General features: G+C 34.8%; 6 protein-coding genes across 20 annotated transcripts in view; 1 reads left to right on the forward strand and 5 right to left on the reverse strand.

Annotated features, from left to right (window-relative positions):
* The window catches only part of LOC149615649 (ras-related and estrogen-regulated growth inhibitor), a 112,846-nt gene extending 110,042 nt beyond the window's left edge, over positions 1-2,804 (reverse strand). The window contains exon 1 of the mRNA XM_089857287.1: positions 2,776-2,804. The gene's annotated coding sequence lies outside the window, so the exon portion shown is untranslated. The remainder of the gene's footprint in view (positions 1-2,775) is intronic.
* tay (tay bridge kinase) overlaps positions 1-3,391 on the reverse strand; it is a 65,733-nt gene extending 62,342 nt beyond the window's left edge. For all 10 annotated transcript variants that reach the window (XM_089857272.1, XM_089857271.1, XM_089857270.1 and 7 more), the window contains exon 1: positions 2,839-3,391. In XM_089857272.1, coding sequence (XP_089713398.1) covers positions 2,839-3,114 — 276 coding nt within the window. In that variant the 5' untranslated portion in view covers positions 3,115-3,391. The remainder of the gene's footprint in view (positions 1-2,838) is intronic.
* Positions 3,392-6,433: 3,042 nt separating this feature from the next.
* On the reverse strand, positions 6,434-8,011 carry LOC149615658 (uncharacterized). Its single transcript, XM_089856222.1, has 5 exons — positions 7,774-8,011; positions 7,536-7,710; positions 7,385-7,478; positions 7,032-7,222; positions 6,434-6,687 (listed from the first exon to the last, which is right to left on the reverse strand). Exons 1-5 carry the CDS (start codon positions 7,964-7,966, stop codon positions 6,498-6,500), a joined length of 843 nt encoding a protein of 280 aa, XP_089712348.1. The 5' UTR covers positions 7,967-8,011; the 3' UTR covers positions 6,434-6,497.
* Positions 8,012-15,877: 7,866 nt separating this feature from the next.
* Positions 15,878-17,084, reverse strand: ND-23 (NADH dehydrogenase (ubiquinone) 23 kDa subunit). The gene is made up of 4 exons (XM_089857456.1): positions 16,946-17,084; positions 16,659-16,724; positions 16,196-16,587; positions 15,878-16,134 (listed from the first exon to the last, which is right to left on the reverse strand). Exons 1-4 carry the CDS (start codon positions 16,974-16,976, stop codon positions 16,003-16,005), a joined length of 621 nt encoding a protein of 206 aa, XP_089713582.1. The 5' UTR covers positions 16,977-17,084; the 3' UTR covers positions 15,878-16,002.
* A 20-nt stretch (positions 17,085-17,104) lies between these two features.
* On the forward strand, positions 17,105-17,728 carry LOC149615660 (dCTP pyrophosphatase 1-like). Its single transcript, XM_089857457.1, has 3 exons — positions 17,105-17,236; positions 17,293-17,403; positions 17,475-17,728. Exons 1-3 carry the CDS (start codon positions 17,178-17,180, stop codon positions 17,701-17,703), a joined length of 399 nt encoding a protein of 132 aa, XP_089713583.1. The 5' UTR covers positions 17,105-17,177; the 3' UTR covers positions 17,704-17,728.
* Sarm (sterile alpha and armadillo motif) overlaps positions 17,717-21,969 on the reverse strand; it is a 40,771-nt gene continuing 36,518 nt past the window's right edge. For 5 of the 6 annotated variants that reach the window (XM_089857454.1, XM_089857452.1, XM_089857455.1 and 2 more), the window contains 3 exons: positions 20,176-20,474; positions 19,977-20,098; positions 17,717-19,461 (listed from right to left, as the gene is read on the reverse strand). In XM_089857454.1, the coding sequence (XP_089713580.1) occupies positions 19,179-19,461; positions 19,977-20,098; positions 20,176-20,474 (704 nt within the window). In that variant the 3' untranslated portion in view covers positions 17,717-19,178. The remainder of the gene's footprint in view (positions 19,462-19,976; positions 20,099-20,175; positions 20,475-21,969) is intronic. The other variant, XR_016376088.1, reaches the window with a different exon arrangement.

Raw genomic sequence — 21,969 nt, forward strand, 5'->3', positions numbered from 1 at the left:
AAAAATAATCCTGAGGAAGCAAACTCCGCAGCCTGATCAATTTCGGTGTCAAATCTAGTCCCAAATGTCATCCCTATTTTAATTAAAAGAGAACCATAACTAAATTTTAATTAAAATAAATTTGATAATGCTAAACTATAAACGAAAACTAAGACCCCAAACTAAGCATCAAAAATATATTGGATCATATTATATTATAGTCTGACCTTTCATGAAAAATTATAGCATAATAATAATAACATAAAACGGGTTCAAAAATATATAGGAATTATAGGACCACTGGGCTGGCTCCCGGAACACCTGACTGACATGACACATGACACTAGGGGGGGGATTACGACATAGACATCAAAAGTACATTTTTCTAAGAAGATTTTAATTCTAATCTATTTTGGAAATCAAAAAGCGGGAGATTTCAAGTAGCAGTCATAAAAGCGACTATTATCTTCAAAAAAACAACACTTGACAATAGAGTGAGTGAATACCCACTTCAAGTTAAGTTAACTGAGTCTGTTCTGTATTGGATCTAAGTTAAAATTGCAATCGATGGAAACAATCCCTTCCCCAATTATTTTTGATCAATTATCTATTTTAATTTCTAGGAATTCAATTAAAACTTTGAGATATAAATTAACCTTATTTCTTTCTTTCAAAAAACGGCAGTGAGACTCGAGAAGTTTAAATAAATTAATTGGTTGTTGGATTTTAAGATTGTGTATTATTTGGTTTGGTTTGGCGGAGTTTAAGATTAAGTAAAAGTAATAATGATGCATGCTAATTTGCATATTACTAATATTTCAAAATAAATTTAGAAAATTTTCGCAATATTTTTTTGGAAATTTCTAGAAATTTTTTTCTTAACGGGGTTTTTGCAGTTATTGTTAGCAAATTTTCCATGAATTTCCATGATATTTGTGGTAAGGAATGTTTAAATGAAACTAAGGCGACTTTTAAGGAACTAATTTTAAAATTTTATGGTCATTTAAATCACTTTTATGAGTTTTCCTGGAATGTTCGTAAATATTTCATGAATTTTCCTCTAATCTAAGAGTTGTTATCAAATTTTCCATGAATTTCCATGATATTTGTTGTAAGGAATGTTTAATTGAAACTAAGGGGATTTTTTAGGAAGTAATTTTAAAATTCCATGGTCATTTAAATCACTTTTATACTATGAGTTTTCCAGGAATGTTCGTAAATATTTCATGAATTTTCCTCTAAGCTAAGAGTTGTTATCAAATTTTCCATGAATTTCCATGATATTTGTGGTAAGGTATGTTAAATTGAAACCAAGGCGACTTTTAAGAAGTAATTTTAAAATTTCATGGTCATTTACATCGTTTTTATAACAATAACATACTCCATGAGTTTTCCAGGAATATTTGTAAATATTCCATGAATATCCAATGAATTTTTTGCTAACCTAAGAGTTCCTGAACCTTTCAATGATCTTAAGGTATAATTAAACCAATTTAAAAGAAAAATTCATGGTCATTTGGACCTCTTTGAAAACACCACGAATTTTCCAGGAATAATTGCAAATATTTCATGAATATCCAATGAATTTCCCGCTAACCTAACAGTTCCTTAACCTTTCACTGCACTTAAGGTATAATTAAACCAATTTAAAAGAAAAATTCATGGTCATTTAGAAGCCTACTCTCCCTCTGAAACACCACGAATTTTCCATGAATTTTCTGCTAACCTAACTGTTCCTTAACCTTTCATTGAACTCAAGGTATAAATATTAAAACCCTCCCCAATCAAATGAACACCCAAAACTATAATTATAATTTCACGGACATTTAAACCCCTTTCAATTAAAACACTCCATGAGTTATTCATGAATATTTCCTTTTAAAACGTGCAATCACGTGTTAATCCACGACACGAAGTTTCAAATAATGTAAATAAATTAATTAATTACGATTAACTTCATCTCAATTATGTTTAAAACACATTAAAGTACACGTTATTAAATCGGTAATATTTGCATATCACAAATATAACATTTTCCAATAATAATCATTGTGTAAACAATATGTGAAAACACATAACGCTGATCTGATAATTACATTATGTTAATATTTGGCATTGGCCTCATTCTTTAAAGCGACGTCGCGAAATTATTGCGTAACCTCGTACAAACTCTACTACTAATTAAGTTAATTAATAAAATCACCTTTAATTCAAAAACAATGATGTACTAAATGAACCCAAGTTCACAATCAACACACCCCTAAAAACCCACGTATGTGTTTTCACACACGACGAATTCATCCATGACTTTTGTTTACGACCAAGGCTTAGTGATTTCTTATTAAACGTTCAATTTCTCGGCATAATTCAAACCCCGCAAATAAACAATTACCCCTTACATAAACAATAAAACCAAAACCCCCTAAACAAAGGCTTAAACCATCCATAAACGCTAGTAACAAAAATTTAGTTCAAGATTTTCCAACTCAAATCAAATCTGAGAAGAACCCGTCCGTCCTAGATTAGGCCTAACTTAATCCTTAACTCGTCGTACCAAACAAAAAAGGTTCCTGCTCTAGCTAAGCCTAACTCACAGAACGCTTCACATTTTCGTAGTTTAATCATTTTAAAGTTAAACTGGGGGTTTTAATTCCGGTTATTTAGGCTTAATTTAAGCTTAAGCCTTGCCCCTAGAACTGACGATAATTAGGCCTAGCCTAAACGCGGCAGCGGAGACTTCAGTTCAGTCAGGACTCGGAGTTTGTATAGGATATTTTTTATACACAATCGGATGGGTTGGTTGGGCCAAGGCTTAAGGTATTTTTGATATTTTCGTAACTTTAAGGGTAAAAATCTTACCTCTAAATCTTCGTATGTTTTAAAACTAAGGATGGAGAATCCGTCAATGATATCTTCTTCCATTAAAGGCTCGTTTTTTTCTTTAATTCGTTTTTTTCTAGTCGGAGGTCTGTGCGCTTTTTGACGGGTGGGGGATTCGTCGTCCCCTTCGTCGGCACTACCTCTCTGGTCTTGGCCGGCTTGGGCTGCCGCGGCCGCCGCTTGCTTATGCATCCTAGCCGCCCGTTGTCGACGGCGATTCCGCTGGGTCCGCTGTTTAGGGTCGGCTACGTCCATGCCCGTACGGTGGAACGTACACTTTTTCTTTTAAACTTCTCCGAAAATTAGGCTTACATAGCTTACGATTTTTTTTAAGCACCGCGATTATTTAATCCAAAAGGTTGAATCGCGAGCATGGTTACCGCGAAAACGCGAAGCCTCAAATTTCAACACCACTTTGCCCTAAAATGTATATATTTCCCGAAAAAATTATAACCCGACAACGCGTTTCCAACACAAACGTACAGAAGACACCAAAGATCCTAACGCTGCCAATGGCGGCGTAGAACTATCGCGAGTGTTACTGGCCTAGCGGAAAACCTAATCACGCCTTGTAAGAATGCGCCATAGCGCCAGCCCGTAAAAGCCAATTCATCCAACAATACCACGTAACTCCAAATATCACTTTTAATTAAAAGAAACAATAATTAAAATTCAGAGAAACAACTTTAATAAATTTTATTAACATAGTTATAAATAGTTTTGTAGGCAAATATTTATAAATATAGATAATTAATCTTTGAAGTTTAAAGACAAGTTTTCTAAATTAATTCCCTGAAAATTTAAAGAATTTCCCTGACAAATCCCTGACAGATTAAAATCCCTTGATAATTATCTGATACCCCGAACGTCAAACCATAAGTTTATGAGATATGTCTATAAGATAAGTATGCACTACCTATACGATTCGTAATGCTACTGAGAGACTTAGAGCATCTCGAGATAACTAGTTCGACTCAAGGAGAACGAGGGGGAGCGAGTCAATTGAAGTCCTAAGTACACTCGGTGGTGGTTAATTAATTTTGCAGCTAGGACCTATTCCATCTAGGTATTCCTATTTAGTCTGCATTACTAAGCCCCCTTTGACAGCAGCACCCCACTCACTCACCAACCAGGCCTCCCTCGCTTTACCTCCTCGAATCTATGACCTACCTCACTCACTCACTCACTTCAAATTCATTACAAGCCTTTCAGTTTGTCATGACCAGAGATTAATAAAACAAACTTATAGTGAAGATATCATTTATAAACCTATGCTTCACATCATAATGCAAAAGCAGGTAATAAAAGAAAAGTTGTTTTTAAAAATGGCAGTTACGTCTTTTTGCATTTGCAACATTTCTCCGTGTAAAGATAGGGGGACCACCAGGGAGCTTAGGAAGCTAAACAAAATAGTTCCTTGAAACCTCTTCTGGCTCCGTCCGTGTTTTGTGTATCTATTATTCTTTGGTTGTTACCCTCCTCCCAACTGGAAGTTTTTCCAGTTAATATAAGCATATACAAATATATATAATATATAAAAAAATATATTACAGGGTTTTATAGAAATACACGCAATGCCATAACATAACATACTCTATAAATATAATTTTAAAAAGCTACCTATTATATACATGTATTTACATATTTTAAATTTAAAGGCGCGTTCACAAAGACGCGAGAAATAGCAGATCACGCTTAAAGATGACGCTGAAAGTCGAAACCATTTCTCGCGCGATGATTTTCAGCTTTCAGCTTCAGCTTCCTCTTCTCGCGCCACCGTTCACATAAAAGCGCGGAAATTTAAAAATCGCGGTTTCGCGGCGGAGGTGCGCATGCTCGTTGTTCATTAAAAATCAAAATGGCGTCGACTATTAAAACTCGTCGTGTCCATCTCTTGCTGTTATTGAAAATGAGATTACTTTTGCTGAAAAAGAAACGGGAAATCGAAAATAAAAGAATAAAACGTAAAAGACAAGCTCGCCGTTGGTGGGTTCATCCAATTTGGGAAGAGAGAAAACTTGAGGGATTCTTCTCTACTTTGGTAATCAAATTCAACTACTAATGTGTATCTAAAACCAGAGATAATGTAGCGTTTTTTTAATTACAGCTTACAAAAATGAGAATGCATGACCATTCTTATTTTCATAATTTTTTGAGGATGACTCCGGAGGTTTTTGACAATTTAGTCGAATTACTGAGTCACTCCCTTCAAAAATGTCCACCTTCAAGGGAGCCACTTTCACCTGCCCATCGCTTGGCAATTACTTTAAGGTAATTAAAATCTAATTTAGATAGTTTTAGAAGATTAGTCCACACGTAATTAACATATTTACGTGTCTGACAGATTTTTAGCCACTGGAGACAGTTTAATGAGTATCGCGTATGGATTTCGCGTAGGAAAATCTACCGCGCATTCTGTAATTAAAGAGACATGTGAAGCATTATGGACTATTTTACAACCATTGTATCTTCCAGTAAGATTCTGGTAGTCTTTTAAATTTCTTAAAAATTAAGGTGATGAGCGTTTTTCTATTAAGACCCCAACTACGCTAATTTGGAAGGAAGCCTCGAAACAATTTGGTCGTCAATGGCAATATCCCAATTGTTGTGGGGCGGTTGACGGAAAACATGTTGTTATACAACAGCCTTCGAAATCTGGATCAATGTATTATAATTACAAAGTAGGTATAATGTAGAAACTGACAGAATATATGGTCGTTGAACTGAGATCATTTTTATTAATTAAAAACTGCTTATTCATGGAAGCAAATAAAGAAACAAGTGTCATCTCTTTAGGGTACAAATTCCATCATTCTTATGGCTGTTGTCGATGCAAACTACAAATTTTTAGCAGTAGATATTGGAGCTTATGGGTCAAACTCAGATGGAGGAGTCTTCAAATCGTCAGCTATTGGCCAAGCATTAGAAAAAGGAACTCTGGGATTGCCAGGCCCTTGTTTTTTGCCCAGAAGCAGCGTTCAAGCCCACCATGTATTATTGGGAGACGAAGCTTTCCAGCTCAGGCCGGACTTTCTTCGACCTTATCCAGGAAGGGATTTAAACCCAGAAAGAAGAGTTTTCAACTACAGGCTAAGCAGAGCTAGGTGTGATTTCTTTCAGGGATCTTTTTTCCCCAACTGAAACTCTGACAATTATTTCCAGGCGTTGTAGTGAAAATGCATTTGGACTACTAGGTGCCAGATGGAGGATTTATCAACGTACCATGACAATGGCACCAGATAATGTGGACCGGGTTGTCAAAGCCACAGTTGTCCTTCACAATTTCTTGATGACGATGGAAAAAGGACAGAAAAAAAACAAGCAGGTTTATTGCCCACCCGGATACGCTGACTTCATAGATTCAAATGGAGTGTACCATTATGGAACATGGAATGACGAGCCTGCAAACTGTTTTGGCAATATTTCGAACACACCCGCTCGTAACCCAACCTACGAAGCTACATTAACTCGTCAGAAATTTGCCAAATATTTTTGGAGTGAAGAGGGAGAAGTGCCCTGGCAGTGGGAAATGCCAGGAGTGACAAATCCACGAGTTTAATCACAACAACTTGAATTTTTTGTAAAAACAATAATTTAATAAAACATTTCGTAGTCTTGAACAAATATAGAAGTTTAAATTAATTATTAATGTTTGCAGCTACGTTTTCAGCTTCGTTTTCAGTTTTTTCTACAAATTCATGTAGAGTTTGAATCAATTTAAATTCACAACGAGACTTGTATTTGGGCCCCACACGTCGCAACAGAACAGCCAAATACTTGGAAAACTTTTCTTCATCATCTTCCTCTGAGACACTTTGTTTCAATAACCTAGAATATAATTTAGTTTCAATCACCTGAAAACTCAGTCCCAAATATTGATAGATATCATTGTTAATTTTGGCAACCAATTAGCTTTGTGGTTTCCATTAGTGTGTATTTAAAGCAAGTCTCGGCTGTGGTTTAGTTTAAACGAATGACACTAGATGCTCCCATAATCGAGGGGTGGAGTTGACTGGCTCTCTAAGCTTAGCAGAGGCTAGTTTTAGCTCAGCACTCATGGACGAATTCTGATTGGCTTTTGCCTTTGGCAAGGTAAAATTTGTGCGTAGAAGACCAGCTAGAACGTTAGGGGTGCCACAGGAGCCGACATTTGCTTTAAAAACAAAACTCACTGTTCAACAGCTGATATCTCTTTGTCCAATTCATTTGGTTGTTCTGCAGTTTTTCTCTTTTTGGATTTGGTGTGGGTAGTTATATTAGAGGACGTTGGTTTGTCACTCGTACTTGGTTGCTCACACCCTTCATCATCATCCATTACTTCCACTTCATTATCAGGCAATTCTCGTCCAAGATTAGAGAGAATCTAAGAAAAACCATCTACATTCAGCCACCACTGAAGATATTAAGCTAACTAGACTGGTTTTAATAAAGAAAGTTTAAGCCAGGAATGGGGGTTTAAACTGGGTTTTAACTCTTCTTAAAGTTTTCTTTCCCATAAATTTTAAATTTTTATGTAAATGTAAACCTGAAACGCGAGTAAATCTTCCTCCACAGCCTTTTCATTTGAAGATTCATCAACTTTTGTTGCTTCTGGTTCTGGCTCCACGTTTGATGTTGTGCTGAAATTAAAACTAGTGTTATTCCACATTCTTAGCTATTTCATTTAATATATTTACTTTCTCTTAGTGACTGTATCTTTTAAAAAGAGCATTTGTTTAAAAAATGGCCATTTCACTAGTGAAATATCACCTTCTTCTAGATACTCTTGGCCAGATTTCTTCACTGATATAGCATGAAAGTTTACCCGAAATTGGTCTTTTAAATACTTCCAACTAGACTTTGCGTCTTTCTCTATCAAAGACAGTTCGGTTAGAAAATTAGCTGGACATTAAATATAATGAATCATTTATTTACTGTTTATGCCGGTTTGGGAGCTAACGTCATTCCATGCAGCTTCAACGCTATCCCTTTCTTTGTGGGAGGAAAGAAATCTGTTCCATATAACAGGGTTATTTCTCACGCATTCAATTAATTTTTCTTTTCTCTCAGTTTCTTTGTTCTTTTCTTCCCGTTTTTGTTGTTTAGCCATTTCTCTCATCGATTTCATATTTAAAACTTTGGCAATAGTAAACACTGCTATTTGACTTTTCGTATTCGATACTGATACTCGTTTGAAATAAGGCTTAGCGAATTTCGCGCCTATTCAGAAATCTACCGCTCTTATTGGTTGTTGCTATCACGTGATAGGTGCGAGAAAAAAAAGCTTGCGAGAAAATCAAACAAGTTTGATCCGAGCTTAAAACGAAAATCAGCGTCATCTATCGGCGGAAAGCGAACTAAAGTAATCTTCTCGCGCATTTGTGAACGCCCGCGCGAGAAATCATTTCAAAAATCAGCTTCAGCCATCAGCTTTCAGCTTCGGCTTTTGCATTTTCTCGCGTCTTTGTGAACGCGCCTTAAGACTTTTCAATAATTAGGCATAATTCTGTTTTACATACAGGGTGTTTCTGAGTGATTAGTCTGGTTTTATTAATTAAGGGGGTATGTTAATTTGTTAATTGTTCTTTTTAGCGTCGATTTTGAGTCAAAAATGTATGTAACTTAGATTTATCTATCTCCGTTTTGTTAATTTTCTAGTTATGATTTGATTGGAGTGTTTTAGGGATGCCCCCTTAATAAGTAATTTGATAATATTATAATATGTTATACATCTTTTATTATAATATAGACTGTTATCAATATATTACTACATAAGTCTGGAATTTCTATATCTCTATCTAAATATAAAAGGATTATCTTGAAAATAAATAGATTAAATTTTAAATTACATTATAGTATTATTTAATTATTTTGAAACGCTCGCTATTGTTTATTTATTTATTAATTTTTATTTTAATTTACAACATGAAATAAATATATGTTATTTTTATAATATTACATTTACACTTAATTACTAACCTACGAAATTAAAATTATTATTATCAACACCTAAATTCCTTTTATTAATAAATAAATAAATAAATAATTAAAATCATAAATATGGATTTAAAAATTTTGATAAAACTTCAAAAATCAGAACGGAAGCCGTAATATGAATTTTCAATGAGTTTTAATTTATTTTTTGGTAGTAAATTAAATGAAATTAAAACCACTTTTAATATTTATTTGAATGTAAAAATAATTCGTATAGGTCCTTATAACCGCATGAGCAACGCCAGCAGGAATACATACAGCTACTAGGAATCATTGCGTCCCCATTTTAATTTCTGTGACTTCGGGATTTGTGGGTATTCTGGGATGGAGAACTTACTACCCCCGTTATTTCTCACAATAATTCTGATGGAGTCTTTATAATAATTGCGTCATTTCATTGGTTTGAATTGAATTGAATTAGCAATGAGATAGATTATAAATTAATTCGCCATGGTAAAATTCATCATACATAATGATTAGTCTAGCTAGCTCCTCCCTTGGACAAAACACGCCCTAAATACCTTGAGTTTAAATGGAGCCCTACAAAATAACTCCTAGTAGCTGTATGCCTTCCAATAACAACATAGATCCGCCCTAGATACGTTAAGTGAAAATGGAGCCCTACAAAATTATTCCTAGCAGCTGTATTTATTCCAATAACAACATAAATCCGCCCTAGGTACGTTAAGTGAAAATGAAGCCCCATACACAATAATTCCTCGTAGCTGTATTTATTCCTGTTATTAATAACAACATAACAACACAAATGAAGTGGCCCACGGGCCCACGATTACCTCTGGTCCTATTGGAGGAACTTGGGGTGGATTTTAGCAGGGAGCACCTGCCAAATTTTCCCATAAAGACTCTACCCGAGAGAGAGAGAAAGAGAGGAGAGAATTTGCTAGGGAAGGTGTTGATAAGGTAGACAATTTTCTCAAACCCCACAACGCGCTGCTGCAGTATAACATATTCAAAAGCAAATCGCAAAACGTTAATACCACCACCAGTTCCTTCGTTTTTCCTTTCTCTCTTTCGACGGAGATTTTGACACCCAGAAGAAAACCGAGCTAAAAGATGTTTCATAAACCGAGCAGCCAAAAAGAGTTTCCGGCTCTGAGAATAAAAAATTTGTTGAATAAAAAAAAATACGTTGCACCGAAACAAATTTATGCTAATTTCATTAACGCCTAATTAATGATGAATATATATATATATTTTTATACGCGTTGCGTTTGTTTCGTAATTAAGGCAATAATAAAATAATATTAAAACTTAATTTAACTAATTGTTAATGAAGTTACAAAACTTTTATAGTTTCAGGAAATATGAAAGCCCACGTGGATCTTGACCTCGAAATTGGCCTTTGGTAGACGTAGACTTCTGCGATATTTTAATAAATTTCCACTGGATTTTTAATAAATTTGCACGATATTTTTTTAATAAATTTCCACGAGATTTTTAATAAATTTCCACGAGATTTTAATAAATTCCCACGATATTTTAAATAAATTTCCAGGAGATTTTTTAGTAAATTTCCAGGAGATTTTTTAGTAAATTTCCACGATATTTCAGTAAATCCCACGATATTTCAGTAAATTCCCACGATATTTCAGTAAATCCCACGATATTTCAGTAAATCCCACGATATTTCAGTAAATTCCCACGATATTTCAGTAAATTCCCACGATATTTCAGTAAATCCCACGACATTCTAAGAATTCGAACTGTACTGAACTGAACCGAACTAAGAAAAGTCTAATTCCAAGTTTCCTACAACAACAACACCGCAATTAAAACTAAACCGAGATAAAAGAAAAATAAAAAACTAATGTACTACTTCAATTCGAATAATGACAATTTAAAACCAATTAAAATTTTAAATTCAGCTGTAACTTCCAGCCAGCATCATTAGAAAATAAAATATCGTATATATATATATATATTTCAAACACTCAAATTTAAATGAAAACAAAGACCCCTTAAGCCGAAATGTGTACCGTAATATTATTAAATAATAAAAAAAGAAGAGAATCATTTTAAAATACACTTTTTTGTTCTAAGGCAATTCATATGAAAGTAGAAATCCAAGATGACGCCCCGACCGGAACAAGGACCATAGTCAACATCTGTTCAACTAACATTTCTTCAAAAACTCCTTTTATTTTGTGCCGCGCTAAAAACCCGAAAAGTCAAAGTCATTTTTGCAAGCGGCTTTGGTAGAAGCTTGGTGAACGGTGGTGCAATGGAGTCGAATTTAAATGTTCCCTGGGCCAGATAAGTCTCCCATAGTACCTCGCGACCCCCCCCCCTACCTTTGTTACAGAGTATTGGTGGTATCATAAGTTTATAAGATATGTTATGTTCCTTCCATAAGTTTGTTTTATTAATATCTGGTCATGACAAACTGAAAGGCTTGTAATTTTGAAGTGAGTGAGTGAGTGAGGTCATAGATTCGAGGAGGTAAAGCGAGAGAGGGGCCTGCAGTGAGTGGTGAGGCGCTGCTGTCAAAGGGGGCTCAGTAATGCAGACTAAAATAGGAGTGCCTAGATGGAATAGGTCCTAGCTGCAAAATTAATTAACCACCACCGAGTTTACTTAGGACTTCAATTCAATTCTCGCTTCCCTCGTTCTCCTTCTCGAACTAGTTATCTCGAGCTGCTCTAAGACTCTCAGTAGCATTACAAATCGTATAGGTAGTGCATGTCATACTTATGGAGCGAACATATCACATGGTAATATATAGGAGGGTGTAACGTCACGAGAAAGTTCGTAGTAGCAGAATATAGGGGATTGTTAAGTGTTGCCCTGCCGCCTAGCGCCATTTAAAAATGTTCCAAGATAATTTTAACGATACCCTACCCTCCACACCCTACTGAGGATGCTGGGAGGAGTTCATTGCCGTTCCGTTCCCTAGATGGGGGTACCGAGGCTACCTCACAGGTATGAAGATTGCTACACTACTCCATTACACCTCGCTTCTCCAAGGCTATAGCAGCTTTGCTTTCTACGTTAAGTAAAAATAAAAAACACCTCGTAAATTTCCCTTTAGGCTATTCTCTATTCTGGAAGAGAAAAGCAGAAGTGATTGTGATGAGAGAATGTAAGCTAGTTCTACACAGAGGCTAGAGAGGGAAAGACCAAAAAACTTATTCTTTCTTCCTTCCTCAACTTTGTGTTTTTGTTGTTGTGTAAATTGCCAACAACTGCATGACAATGGTGTTTCATTGTCACATTTTTATTGGTCAAATGTACCGATTTTTGACTTGAAAAATATCGTGTTCTTTTTATGTCAAATTGTCAATTAGAGTGATTTTATCTATCAACAAGGGTTCTCTCGTATGATTTCTCAAAAATGCATGCTGGGGATCGAGAAAAATTATTTTTTAGGTTTATGTTAATTGGGATTGTTGTAACACCTTGTAACTCTGGTTCTATAAGAGATACGGGGATGTCCTTTGAGTATGTTATAGAGCTATTTCTTAGCTTTCAAATGATACCTAATACTTGAGGGTTTTAATAATTAGGGGCTGAGTAATTAAGCAAAATGTTCATTAAGGTCCTCTCCATAGCGTTAACATGGGATTATTTATACTATATCTTTTAACTCTGGTTCTATAAGAGATACGGGGATGTCCTTTGAGTATGTCATAGCCCTATTTCTTAGCTTTCCAATGATACCTAATACATTGGGGTTACAACCATCAGGGCCCGAGTAATTAAACAAAATGTCACAGCCATAGGATTAAAATGGGCGTATTTACAAAACACCTTGTAACTCTGGTTCTATAAGAGATACGGGGATGTCCTTTGAGTATGTGATAGCCCTATTTCTTAGCTTTCCAAGGATACTAAAAAAAATGGGGTTTCAACAATCAGAACCCGAGTAATTAAGCAAAACGCTAATTAATGTCCTCTCCATAGGATTAACATGGTCTTATTTAAACGACACCTTATAACTCTGGTTCTATAAGAGATACGGGGATGTCCTTTGAGTATCTTATAGCGATATTTGTCCCCTTTGCAACGATACATAGGCCTAGAACCACCCAAGAATTTTCAACCTTCCATCTTATTCTTTCTATAAATGATTCTTATCTCTTTGCATTTGATAATAATAATAATAAAAAAAAATTATATGTAATCTTGACCTCCCCTTTAATTTATTTATTTGCAAACTACCTCTTGAATTATGCCACTATTTAGGCACTTTATAATCTGTTGTTCAAACAATGCCATAAATTTAGTCTATGGTTGTTACGAAAATAATTCATCTTCAATCGTTCAGCAAAATAAAAATCAAAAAAATAAATTCGCCAGGTCCCAAAAAAAAAAAAAGTTTTTTATTCCTTTTGCAGCAGCAAAAGTCTGACAAGAAAATGTACCCAACAGACCCAACAACGTAAGAATCGATCTTTCGCGGCTAGAAAAGTGCCCAAAAGAAAAAATAAGAAAATATCCTAGACTAGTCCAAAAGAAAAGGCAAAAAATTCCCTTTTCTCAAATTTTATCGCAATATATTTTCACAAAAAGCCAAGGCTTAGAGGAGAGGGGTGTAGTAGGTAGGTAGAATAGAAACATGTTGTAAAAGAAAATGATAAAAAAGTAACCCAAACTATAGTTAAGCCTTGGTCAATTTCACCCGACTTCTAAGTTCTAACTATTACTTCCTTTTAAATTTACATAATACGTAATAAAATGCTTTACGTACCTTTAAAGTTACGTGAAAATGTTAACTTCAACAGCCTTTTAAAAGAACCTAAGCCATAATTTATCTTTGCCACAAAATAAAACATTAAAAAAAATAGCTACTTGATGAAAATGAACCGCGAACTGAATGAGTGATTAGACATTTTTTGGTACATAAAAAAAATTAGGCCTGAACATAAAACAGTAGACCAGTTTTTTGGGTTTAGACGAGACTGCCAATGACCTGTAACTAGTGCCATAGCCAACTCGATCACGCGCACAACGCAAGCTGCTATAGTGTTGGGGCTGGACAAAATGAATAATTTTAAAATACGTAATTATACAGTAAGCCTAAATTTGAATTTACTAAGCCTAATCTGTGCTGAACATAACATACTCAAAAGATAATTGAAACTTCACGCTTAAATCGACACGATAGGTGTAAAAACTGTCACCCCACCTTCCAAAAAAAAAGAACAACAAACTATTCATATTCAATCACAAGTTAAAATACATAATAATAAAAATAAAATCACGAAATATGTCAAAATCCGAAACAACTCCGTCTTCAGTTCGGGTAAGGGCCAAAAACGGTAACATGACATTACGAAGCAATTTTCCCTTATACATTTTTTTTGCTTTCTCCCAGCCCCCCCAAAAATCCCGCGCAAAAAAAAGTGTTCAACAGCACGCGCGGGGGCTCGGAGCACACGAGGTAGAACACTTCCGATTACATTCAAGAAGATTACTGAATCGATTGCCCGGGATTTTTGTGAAGTATCCAACCCCGAGGTAGGGGCAGCGCGAGCGAGAGCTCACGGAGTACTCTAGCCAAGAGAAGAACTGCTCGGGAGGGTCGAAAGCGGGGGTAAAAGTCGGGGCACGTAAAACGGAGTAGCCCTGAACTGACTGGTGCTAGCGGTAGAGATGAGGCTAGAGGGAGGAGCGCGGATGTCACTCCAGTTGGCCATGATAAAGCGTGTCGGCCTTTTTTTGATATATTGGTATTCTAAAGACAGCGAAAGCCTATAAAGCTAGAAGAATACATTTTGTATTTTCCTATTCCTTCGTTTCTTATTATCTATGAGAAAGATTTTTATTTGCTAGTCCCATTGTCCCCTCCCAAAAAAACGTTCCGCGGCTTTTGCTCTTTAATCCTGGAGAGAGGTAGTGCAAGGTGTAATTAAGGCTCTTTATATTTGATATGGGTTCTAAAACGTTCAAATCTGCGACTGTCAATTGACCCATCCCATCTATTAATGGCGTCGTGTTCGGTTGATTTAATCACGGTTTAGTTGCGTTTGTGACGTCATAATTGCAACTAAGCTAAGCAGACGACAGAAGTCCGACCAACTGTCAAAAATTGTTAATTCAATGGCGGCTTGTTCAGTTTAATAAGGTTTAGTTGCGTTTGTGACGTCATAATTGCAACAAAGCTAAGCAGACGACAGTATAGTACGGCCAACTGTTAAAAATTGTTAATTTATGTAGTTCAAAGAATTCAATCTAATTATTATTAAATAAGATAACAAACACACTTTCAGCATAGTCTTTTAGCAGCTTAGTTCGCCTGAAATACTAACCCAATTACAAGAAATACAAACTTTGACACTCAACAGCTGATTTCCAATTACCTACTCTCCCCACCACCAGCAGCACCCTTATAAAAATACTCCACTTCTCACAAAACTAAGCAATGTTCAATCTTATTTAGTACTAGAAACAAACTATATAAGTCATTTTATCTCCTACTTGAGTTCTTATCAAGATACAATGAATTACCACTTAAAAGCCAAAACCCCGAGATAAGATAAAGACATGAAAACGGGGGGGGGAAGAGAGATAAACAATCTTAACCCGCCCCCTTCCCCTAGAAAACATCAAGGCGTATGATACGTTGTAGACAAATTAGGCCTACTTTAAGGTCCCCAAGGGCGGGAAAACGGGGGGCCCCCTAAGACGACGAGGGAGTAATCGATAGAAAATAAACCATTACTGGCAGTGGCAGTGGCATGTCCCCAAACCAAAACCCACCTCGTCTTAAGAAATCTAGTCCTTCTTATTTTAAAAGCCAAGGCTTAGCAACGATAGGCGGAGTTCGGGTTTTGTTTCACGGCCACTGAAAGCGAAAAATAAACCATTAAAACAATCAAATGTAATTAAGGGATAATTACACGGTTAGTTCAACCCTAATGAAAACGTATTGAAGTACGTAATTAGTCAGACAAGTGGCGCCATCTATGAAATGAAGTGGCGGTAGAGCGCGCGAAATTTTATAGATTTTTTTCGTGTATTTAGACATACTAGCGCCATCTATTTGGTATAAGATGAACTATTGACACAATAAATCAGACAGTGGTCGAATTTGATTGGTGTTTTATTTTTATTTAATTTGGATTTTTTTTTTAATTAAATTATAGGACTATCCTATGGTTTACATAATCGTGTCTATATTTACATATTTTTTTCATATTGATGGTAAAATTACCGATATAAATGATCAGCTTGTAGATTAGCGGCAATTTCAACTTCCCATCTATCACCGTTATTCAATAATTTCTCCTTATTGTAAAGCAATTCTTCATGAGTTTCAGTTGAAAACTCAAAATTCGGGCCCTTTTTAATGCATAAATTAATAAATTTCAACACTATCATCGAAGGTTTTTTGCTAATATACCTCAACAATTGCATCTACCGGGCACGCTTCTTGACAGAAACCGCAATAGATGCATTTTGTCATGTCAATATCATATCTTGTTGTCCTGCGACTACCATCAGCTCTTTCTTCAGCTTCAATAGTGATAGCTTGAGCCGGACAAACAGCTTCACAAAGTTTACAAGCAATGCAACGTTCCTCCCCAGATGGGTACCTTCTCAAAGCATGTTCCCCTCTAAATCTAGGGCTTAAGGGTCCCTTTTCAAATGGATAATTGATGGTAGCTGGTTCCTTAAACATATGAGCTAAAGCTACACCCATTCCCGTCACCATTTCGCGGGCAAAAATGGTATTTGCAGCCCGATCAGTCATAGATGTAGCATCCATTTCCCAATCAGGAGGGGAAACTTGTTCTGGTTTTTTTGAGAGATGCAAGTCTTAATATCTTACCTTCAGAGCCCTAATTAGATTTAAAAGTACTTACTGTAGCATGGTCTGATGCTAGAAATGGAAAACTGACGAAAACCCGTCCAGTAGAGCTTGCCCAACTCTAATTAACGATAAATTAACGCAACTAAACTTAGGCAAGGTCAGAAGTTCATAGAAAAGTAACCAAGGCTTAGTAACTAAAGGCTTAAACTATGCGTTACTAAATAGCAATAATAAAAGTTATTATATATCTTGATAGAGTTAAGTATTAATAATATATTAGCACTATTATTTGATAATTAATAACTATTATAATTAAAATATTATAAGTTAAACGCTTACCTTTCGTAGCGAGGATTCTGAGGGCTGCCATCTTGGATTTTTTTTATTATGGAACGTAAACGGAAGCGCGCGGGAAATAAGTCAGAAAAGCCGCGACAATTAATATCAGCCAATCATAAGCCGTAATACGTTTTGGCGGGAAATTTATAGGCGCATAAAGGATGCGTCAAGGATTTTAAAGAACCCTTTCATTGTTGAAAAGATAAACAAAACATAACGTAACTCAACAGAAATGGACGGGTCTGCTTCAAACTCTATGGAATTCAGCGAAAAACCAACGATGGAAGAATTGTAAATACATTAAAATTAATTTAAATACCAATTAAACATAAAATTACAATTTAAAGACGGAAACTGCAATCTAAATTCAACTCTGATCGCAAATGGGAGAAATATCACACTCCGCGTAACTTGGTTCTTGCTTTAATGGGTGAAGTTGGGGAACTTGCAGAAATATTGTAAGTTAATTAAATTTAATTAAATTTAATTATAATTAAACTCCACTTAAAGCGTTATTAAAATTAACTAGCCAATGGAAAGGCGACGCTAACTGTGACGTAGATACGTGGTCAGCGGAGGAAAAACAACATTTAGGGGAAGAACTAAGCGATGTTCTGCTCTACCTAATTAGGTTATCTGACGTATGCAAAGTTGACTTACCTGCAGCAGCTTTACGTAAAATTAATTTAAATGCTGTTAAATATCCTGTAGAAAAATGTATGGGTTCATGTAAAAAATATACAGAGTTAAATAAATAAATAAATCAAACGATTTCTTACATTATTTACATTTTTAATAATTATTTTAATCATTTTGACTTTCCTTTTCCTTTAAATTAATGTCACTTACGCTTGTTTCAAGGAAAATTAATAATAATAATAATAAACACAATAGCAGCCTAATTATTTTAATTATTTAATTAATTAACTTTGGCACACTAATTATAATCAATTAAATCAAATAATCTATACCAGATAGACCAACAAAAAATAAAATAAAATATAGAACACATTTTGAAAAAATTAGGCTTAGCTAATTCTAACTTTGCATAAATAGGCCAAACAATTTTAGATCAAATTTTCTAATTAAGCCTTGGCCCAACTAAATTCATACCCAATCACTATATAAATTATAATTAACCGCTAAGCCTAACTTTTATTCTTAAATAGGCCAATTTTAGCTTAAATTTCACTTAAGCCTTGGCCCAATAGGCCAATTTTTTTTACCGAATTTCACTTAAGCCTTGGCCCAATTTTTTTTTACCGAATTTCACTTAAGCCTTGGCCCAATTTTTTTTTACCGAATTTCACTTAAGCCTTGGCCCAATTTTTTTTTACCGAATTTCACTTAAGCCTTGGCAGAATAGGCCAATTTTTTAAACCGAATTTCACTTAAGCCTTGGCCCATTAGACCAATTTTATACCGAATTTTCACTTAAGCCTTGGCCCAAATTTTATATCAATTTTCATTTAAGCCTTGGCACAAAATGCAATGCATAAGAGCACGGAGTATCACTATGTAAATATAGTGAACTGCTAAGCCTAACGTTTCGCTTGATTAGATCAAAATCAAATAGTCTAAATTTTAACTTCGAGATTCTGAATTTCTGTAACATAACATAACATAACAATCATAAGCTATAATTAAAATTAAAAAATTTAAAACTATCGTTAAAAAAATCGGCCATTTTAATTTTAAATGGCGAAAATAGCGAAAAAAAACCAAGCTACAGAGGGCGCTTAAAAAAAGGAACTTCAAAAGTTGCGTTTTAACGGGTGCCTGCACCATTGCGCAACCCCATCTATGATCAACAAAAATTAATTGTGATTCTAGGCCTATTTTTTTTTTAATTAAAAACCTACAAATTATATTCATTCATTAATGAATTGCGAATCTAAATTTTAATTAAACTTTTAATTGAATTAAATTAAATTAAACCGGTAAAAAAAAGGGGGGGGGTTGATGGAGGACGGTATAAGTGTCTGTCTGTCACGAGGTTTACTAAACAATCTATGACGTCATACAAATGGCGTCGAGGTATGTATGCCTTATAATTCATTAACGCCATCTGTACGACAATGACGTCAGAATATAACAAAAAAAATAAATCGTTTAATTACCTCGCATTGCATTGTATCCCTCCTAAAAATTATCACCATTCACAATCATTAAAAAATGATTATTTTTAATTGATTAACAATTAAATTAAATTAAATTAATTTTTTTAATTAAATTAATTAGGGGGATATTCGATAATTGGTTTGGTGTGATTAGTCGTAGTACTATTAGTGTTTTCTTTATCAGAACACGTACTACCACCTTTGGTACTGTCATTACTAGCGCTACGTTGGTAAATAGGCGCTTTACTAAGTGTACTGGGTGTTCCAGGTGTACCGGGACAACCGCCAATACTTCCCATGAGACGTCCAAAAGGACCCTCAATTTGGACATTTTTCTCGCCTCGCATAAACCGCTCTAATTTATCGACGCATGCGTCTTGATAATCGTGAATCCAACTGCGTTAACAAAAAGGTACAAGAAATTGTTTTTAAGCCTTTGTCTTTGAATTTTCAAGATTTCCCGCCTTTTACCCGCGAAATGTCACGTGATTCGTGAATATATTTGAATAGCCGTTAAGCCTCGTCTTAAATCGCACGCTTTTACGAATTATCTCGCGAGAAATTATACGTAATCACGTGTAAAAAGTACAAGAAATTCTTTTTAAGCCTTTGTCTTTGAATTTTGAAATTCCACGCCTCTGAACCGCAAAATACCACGTGATTAGTGAATAAATTTAAATATCCGTTAAGCCTCGTCTTAAATCACGCGCTTTTACAAATTTTGCCGCGAGAAAATTATAACTAATCACGTGGTTTAATAAAAGATTAAGTTAAAATATCCGTTAAGCCTTTGCTTATTAATTTTGAAACTAAAAGCGATTTAACAGTTTTACAAGCAATATCACGTGATAAGTATGCAAGAACCCGTTTATATATTAGATAAGAAGGGTTTAACAAGTACAAGTACTTACCGAACGCCATTAAAGTAACAAACAGCTCTCATGTCCTCAGGAAGCATATCAGGCTCAGGCCATTGGAAATTATCCAAAATTGGAATTATATTGCATTGACTTTGAAGGGCTTCAACTATCTCCTTTAAACACAAAATTAAAATAGATTTTACCAAATCAATCAAACAATTAAAGCGAAAACAATTAACAATCAACTTACTCTACGAACCCAATCTTTACCCTCTACATCCTCCATACAACGATCAAGAGAATTTGGTGTCAAGACTAACAAAAAATACTTGGCTTGTTGAATGCTATTAAGCAGATTATTATCGAATTTCCCAGCTTCTAAACGCTCAACGTCAATAAAGACCGAAAATCCGCGTAATTGTAAATGAACTTTCAATAGACTAGCTAATTGGGAACCGTTAGAACGTCGGTAACTAACGAAAACATCTAAAGACTTCTTATTAATGTCTAAAGGATCCAAATCTTCCTCTTGGTAACCTTGCGCAAGTCCTGAAAAAAAACCAAAATTGAAAAATTATAAACATCCAGCCAGCCAGCCGGTTAGGTTCACTTCAATACTTTTGGGCACCCAAAAAGTAAAATTAAGGATACAAAAGTAAAAAGAACGGGGCTCGTAATAAATAATAAAAAAATATATATTTCCCTTATTTTTCAAGGCGATTAATTTTCCCTGATACTCATAATTCTTCCCAAATATTTTCATAACTCCATAAGTTCATAAGTGATATGTTGCATCCATAAGTATGATATGCACTACCTATACTATTCGTAATGCTACTGAGAGACTTAGAGCAGCTCGAGATAACTAGTTCGAGAAGGAGAACGAGGGGGAGCGAGAATTGAATTGAAGTCCTAAGTACACTCGGTTCACGTGGTTAATTAATTTTGCAGCTAGGACCTAATTCCATCTAGGTCCTATTTAGTCCGCATTACTAAGCCAAAGGCCCTTTGACAGCAGTGCCTCACCAACCAGGCCTCCCTCGCTTTACCTCCTCGAATCTATGACCCCTACCTCACTCACTCACTCATTTCAAAATTACAAGCCTTTCAGTTTGTCATGACCAGATATTAATTAAACAAACTTATGGAAGGAACATATCTTTAAGTTATAAACTTATGATAATATATATTTAAACTAGATCACAATAATTAATTATCGTAACAACTTTAACCCTTTCACACACAAATTAAAATAAAATAAATTAAATTAATTTAAAAGATATCCCCAAATACTACTATTTATTATAAATGTTCTTATTTTTTTTTTTAATATAAAAAACTTTAAAAATGACACCGAAAAAACAGGAAATTTGCCGCCAGTCTGACTGGGGACAAATTTTGGGGATTTTTTTTTAAAGATATCCACCTTTTTCTCAATAATTAAGAAAAAGAAAGATTCCAGCGATTTCTATCGAGTCTTTTAAACACAGGCTGTAACTTTGAGGCCCACGAAAATAATTTTCTAAAACGCGTGGTAGTTAAAAACCTTGTGAAAATTATTAAACATAACGTAAACGATATTTCGAAATTTTCTTAATTAATTTAAGTCCTTTAGTTTAGTAATTAGCGTTAATTTTGTGAACAGGTGGTGACGACGATATTTTCTTTCTAGCGTTGTTACATTTTTTTTTTTTTTTTTTTGCTTTTACCGAACTGCTGTAAGGTTTATTTTCTTTTTTTTTTATTATTTTTGCCTCTCAGCTCAGGTGTTTTGAGGATTGAGGGTGGTTTGGAAGTTGGGGAAGTATATATTTGAATTTTAAAATACACTTTAACATATCCTGTTGAGATTTTGGTTGCTTGCTAAGTCTTTTTGCAATTTTATATTGAGCAAGTCTTTACTTAGTAAATTTAAGCCTTATACTATAGTTTATGTTTCTAAGCCTTTTAAATAAATTTAAGCCTTATACTATAGTTTATGTTTCTAAGCCTTTTAAATATATTTAAGCCTAATACAGTAGTTTATGTTGCTAAGCCTTTGTGA

The sequence above is a fragment of the Phalangium opilio genome, unplaced genomic scaffold (genome assembly GCF_054372755.1).
Source record: "Phalangium opilio isolate 3A_F unplaced genomic scaffold, DU_Popi_V2 ptg000217l_1, whole genome shotgun sequence".
Lineage (NCBI taxonomy): Eukaryota > Metazoa > Arthropoda > Arachnida > Opiliones > Phalangiidae > Phalangium > Phalangium opilio.